The sequence below is a fragment of the Priapulus caudatus genome, unplaced genomic scaffold (assembly GCF_000485595.1).
Source record: "Priapulus caudatus unplaced genomic scaffold, Priapulus_caudatus-5.0.1 Scaffold311, whole genome shotgun sequence".
Taxonomy (NCBI): Eukaryota; Metazoa; Priapulida; class Priapulimorpha; order Priapulimorphida; family Priapulidae; genus Priapulus; species Priapulus caudatus.
The window spans coordinates 58965-64293 of NW_014577372.1; the positions used below are offsets into that span (position 1 = coordinate 58965).

Consider the following 5329-nt stretch of genomic DNA (forward strand, 5'->3'; position numbering starts at 1 on the left):
ACACACACACACACACATATGTATATATATATATATATATATATATATATAATCACGTACAACTACACGAAAATAAACGAGACAGAATGAGATGAAGCGAACATAATATTTTCGAACAACGACATTTTAAGTTATCTATAATAACAACCGAGTCGCTGGAGCAACAAGACCTCCGCAAACACACTCGGACACGTTAGCATCAGCTTTTTCCCCGCGCCGCTGCGCGCACGCTCTAAAATGGCGGCCGATCTGTGTCGGCACCGAACAGCGGTCGGTAACGAGCGACACCGCACCTGCTCACGGCATCGTGTTTTTCACCTGAGCACTCGTTTTCTGCATGACAACGGCCGTTTCAGCAACAGGTGTCTCCGATGCGTTGTTAATGTACTAGTTTATAGTGGCCGCGTATATATCAACGGCAAAGGCGCAGGCCAAGCAGATAATTCGTGCCACTTAACGATCAGACTTTGCGACGCGTTGCCGATTGAGAGTTGAGAGCGCAGCATAGGTTAGCATAACGATGCAGTAGCTAATGTCACCGCCGCCGCCGCCGCTGACGCTGCCATTGCTGCTGCGGCTGCTGCGTTTGTTGTTGTTGTTAACGTTGCTGCTGCTACTGATGCTGTTGCTGATGCTGTTGCTGATGCTGTTGTTGTTGTTGTTGTTACTGTTAACGTTTTTGCTGCTACAGCGGCTGCTGTTGTTGTTGTTGTTGTTGTTACTGTTAACGTTGCTGCTGCTATTGATGCTGCTGCTGCTGATGCTATTGTTGTTATTAGTGTTACTGTTAACGTTGCTGCTGCTGCTGATGCTGCTGCTGCTGCCACCACCGATAACGCCGGTTGCGTTTGGCCGTCGCGCAGCAACAAAGACTGAGCCGCTCTCGATAAATAACAGCGGCCATCCCACGCTGTGTGACCATCGCCGCTCCCCCTCCACCACCCCCTCCTCTCACTCCCCCACTCCTCCCGCTCCCCTCCTCCCGTTCTCCCCATCCTCCTCCCGCTCCCCCATCCTCTCGCTCCCCTCCTCCCGCTCCCCTTCTCCCGCTCTCCCCCTCCTCCGCCTCCTGCTCCCCTTTCTCCGCCCACTCCCCACTCCTCCCGCTCCCCCTCTTCCTCCTGCTCCCCCCATCCTCCCGCTCCGCCCCCACGCCTCCCGCCCGCCAAAACACCACATCTGCCGCTGCCATCGTCAGCAGCGTGAAACCTGTCGGCAGGTGGCGCCATCGCCGCTACCTATACAAGCTCGCGACTGTAATTTCGGGGGGCGGGCGGTGATAGATAAGAGCGACGCATCGTCGACCGTGTAATGATACTGTTAAAATTTAATGAGAGATGGGCGCGCGCGCGCGCGTCACTGCTCACGTGATGAATCTCTAACGCGCTAATTACGGTGTCAATGATCGGTGCCTATCATCATCAACATAATCATCATCATCTTCTTCATCATCATCGTCGTCGTCGTCGTCGTCATCGTCGCGTCGCATCAGTGACGAGGGTCTTGCTAGTGTGCTGCGAATTTTATGCGCCGCTTTATCTCTCTCTGTGTCTCTCACTTTCCCTATCTGTCTGTCTCCCTCCCTGTCTCTTCTTCTTACTCTCATTCACTCGTTCCCTTTCTATCGCCCGCTTGCATTCAGTACTATTATTACTTAAAGTAGTGCTGCTACTGCTGCTGCTGCTGCTGCTGCCTCCCTCCCAGAGTCCATGCATAATTAATGAGGATATCGCGCTAGATAGTTAATCGAACGATAAAGTGTCCGATAATCATGACGCATTATAGATGGAAGCGTTTGATACGCGCGTTGGTGACGTCACAATTGGCACGTTGGGCGCCGACGAACGTCTGTTGTGCGTAGCGTCGAACAACGACTTAGCGTAATGCCTCTTCAAATATACATCACGATGATTTTACGAGGCCGTTAGAGGCAATTCATTCGACGTCGTTGTGACAATGTAACCTAGTATCGAAGGGCGGCGTACACTCGGGATTGCATCTGGTGCATAGCTAGCTGTGGGAACGAAGTATCCACTTCTGTGTTTATGTAATGCCAAAACTCAAATGCTCACGCGCTTCTGCAGACATTATTTTGTTATGTTTTTATCCATATATTGGCTCAGGTATTTACCTATATATTACTTCCATATTATCACGAGTAAGCGAGTTAGAGTTATTCGCCTTATATGCAGATGACAGATAGCATGAATTTATTTTGCTTTAATATTATTATTATTGTTGTTGTTGTTGTTGTGATTATTATTATTATTATTTTTATTATTATTATTCCCGATATTATCCACATACGAATATAGAATAATTATTCATATCTATCTTTTCTACCCCTAATGTTATACGTGTGGATGTTTATTTTTTATCTGCGTACACTACACATATAATGACAGATTGTTTGTGGATGGTGTCGTTGCAGGTGAGGCGGTGCACATGGCCAGAGACTTCGGGTACGTCTGCGAGACGGAGTTCCCATCGCGCCAGGCCGCCGAGTATCTGAATAGGCAAAACACTGACCCCGCTGACGTCATGACGCGCAAAAATATGCTATTGGCCGCAAAGTAAGTGTAATGCGCGTGCGGCAGTTTTTCTACCGCGTCATCGTGAGTTATTGGTGTGAATTAATAAAGAGCGCGTCGGTGCTTCGCATGATGAATGTAGAGTTACGGAACAACGACGTGATGGCAGCGTTTCGCGATGAACTGATATGGGCAGGGTTGCTAGAGCTAGAGAGCGATTGGCGAGCGTGAGTTAGGGGCGCTGCGTTCCCGCACCTGCCTCATTTGTCACTCATGCACACGCGGCGGAGATAGCCCCGACTCTATTATGCGCGAATATATTATGCAGATGGTCGATTGTGGATGACAGCTACGGGAAAGAGAGAGAGAGAGAGAGAGAGAGAGAGAGAGAGAGAGGCATGGTAAATAAACTGGAGGTAGTAGAGAGGAGAAAAAGAAGAAAGTGGGAAGCGATAGGGGAAGATGCAGAGAGAACGCCCGAACAGAGAGAGAGAGAGATGGAGGAGAGAAAGCGATAGAGAGGAGATGAGTGGTGAGAGAGAGAGTTGGGAAGAAAATGGAGAAGAGAGTAGCGAAAGCGAGAGAGAGATGAGAGAGAGAGAGAAAAAGAGAGAAAAGAGATTGGATAAAGGAGTAGAGAGAGCGAGAGCGAGAGAGAGGAGAGCGATGGGAGAGAGAGAAGAGAGGAGAGAGAGAAGATAAAAGATGAAGAAAGAAGGGAAAAGGGAGAGAGAGAGATGCAAGGAGAAGGGACGAGAATCGACAGCAGAGAGAAGAAAGTGAGAATTAGAAGAGAATAGATGAGAGGTAGAAAGGAAGGATGCGAGTTGAAAAGAGAGAAAGGGAAGAGCGAGAAAACCAACAACAAAGAGAATGAGAGAGAACAGAGCGAGAGCGAAGAGACAGAGCCCATTTCTCTCTGTACCGGATCTCTCTCTCTCCATCTCTCTCTCTCTCATCTCTCTCTGGTTTCTCTACTCTCTCTTTCTCTCTCTCTCGTTTCTACTCTCTTGCCTGCTTTGCCTTTATGCCCTCTCCTATCGCTTCCGTGCCACTCCATCCCCATCTCTCGTTCTTATGCTATTCTCTCTACTCTCAACCCTCTCACCTATTCTCTCATGGGCTCTTATCTTGCTCTATTTCACCTCCCTGCCTATTCGATCCCGCTCTTCTCTCGTCTCTCTCCTCTCTCCACCTCTCTCTATCTCATCTCATTTTTGCCCCCGCTCTCTCGCCTCAGAGTATTTCCTTCTCTCTCTCTCTTCTCTCTCCTCTTCTCTCTAATCATTGTCACGTTTCTGCCCTCCGCTTTTTCCGCCCGCACTTTCTCTGACTCTCTTTTTTTCTACCTCGCGATCTCTGCCATCTCTCTCTCTCATCTCTCTCTCTGGCTCCCTTTCTCCCGTCTCTCGCCCCTCTCTCTCTCTCTGTCTCTTCTTTCTTCTCCCTCACTCACCGTCCTCATTTACCACAAACTAATCGCAAGCGCGCTTTTCCTATTTTTTACGTCCCCACCAGGCAAGTACCAAAGAGTTTCCAGGATTTCTCAAGTCAGACAGATCCGCTCGCGCCAACAGCCGCCGCACCGATACTCGCAGCCGAAACATCCCAGCGCAATCTGACGCACTCTCAAGTCGCCACACACGCGCTTCGGTTCTCCGGGCAATTCGTTCGCCGCACTCACGGCCGTGCGCTCAACTATCTGAATAGCGAATCGCATCAAGTAAATCCGCACAAGACCATATCCCGTCCGTCGGTCAACGCCATGCGCCCAAAGACAGGCGCTCGAACGGCGGCGAAAGTGAAGGTCGACCACAAGCGAGCGACAGGAAGTAGACGCGGAAGTCGTCGTTGTCGTGCGTCGTTCGTGTCGTCGTTTCGTCGTCGTCGTCGTCGTTGTCGTCGTCGTCGTACGTCTTCATCGTACGTCGTCGTCGTAACCAGTCGTCGTCGTTCGTAAGTCGTCGTCTTCGTCGTCGTCGTCTCGTCGTCGTATGTCGTCGGTCGTCGTGCGTACGTCGGGCTTCGTCATGCTCGTCGTCATCGTCGTCCGTAGTCGTCGTTCCCCGTCGCAGCCGCACACACACGAATCGCTCGCCGTTAATGACAGAAGGCCGCGGTCCGGCATGGAAGCGGAACCCGATGGTTTCATTTCAATGATTTAACTTATGTAATGACGCGTCGTCGCGCGGCTTACGTGTGTGTTATGTATGATGACAGAAGAGCCACGAGCACTTTTGTAATATAGTCGATATCGTGCCGTCGTCGTCGTCCTCGTCGCGTGTGTTTGCTGTTAGTGTGTTGTTGTTGTTGTGGCCTGGGTGCTGTCGCTGCTGGTTGCCGCTTTCTCGCTGGATTGCCTGCAATGCCGCTCAGGCCCCCAACATCGCGCGAGCGGATTAAAGGAGAGTGCGAAACAGAGAAATAAGAATAACCGAAACGACAAAAGAGATAATAAACAGCATCGAAGAGATGGGAAAGTAAGGTAGAGGCGAATGAGGGCAGAGCGACCAAGAAGGAGCAGTGAGTGAAGAACTAGGCGCGGGCGAGCGATGAGGCAGAGAAGGGAGATGATGAGCGTGTCGCGCGTGCGCAGTTTTTAAATTAATGACCCGTGTATGTGAGCACAACTTGCATGTACAGTAACGCGCAGCATGTTCTATTGATAAAAACTGTTAATGGAAGTAGGTTCGTGCGTTGTTGTTGTTCTCTCATGAAAGCAAGGGTGACGCTCTTTCAAGTAAACGAATTGGGGTCCAAGAGTACAGGGTGTCAACGCCACGCATGGCACACAACCC

At 50.2% G+C, this 5329-nt stretch overlaps 1 protein-coding gene across 1 annotated transcript in view; it reads left to right on the plus strand.

The window, feature by feature from the left end:
- LOC106808887 (transcription factor AP-2-alpha-like) overlaps positions 1 to 5329 on the plus strand; it is a gene marked incomplete in the record, with an annotated part of 37579 nt that overhangs the window by 26467 nt on the left and 5783 nt on the right. Inside the window, 1 exon segment of the mRNA XM_014811793.1 lies at positions 2432 to 2573. Coding sequence (XP_014667279.1) covers positions 2432 to 2573 — 142 coding nt within the window.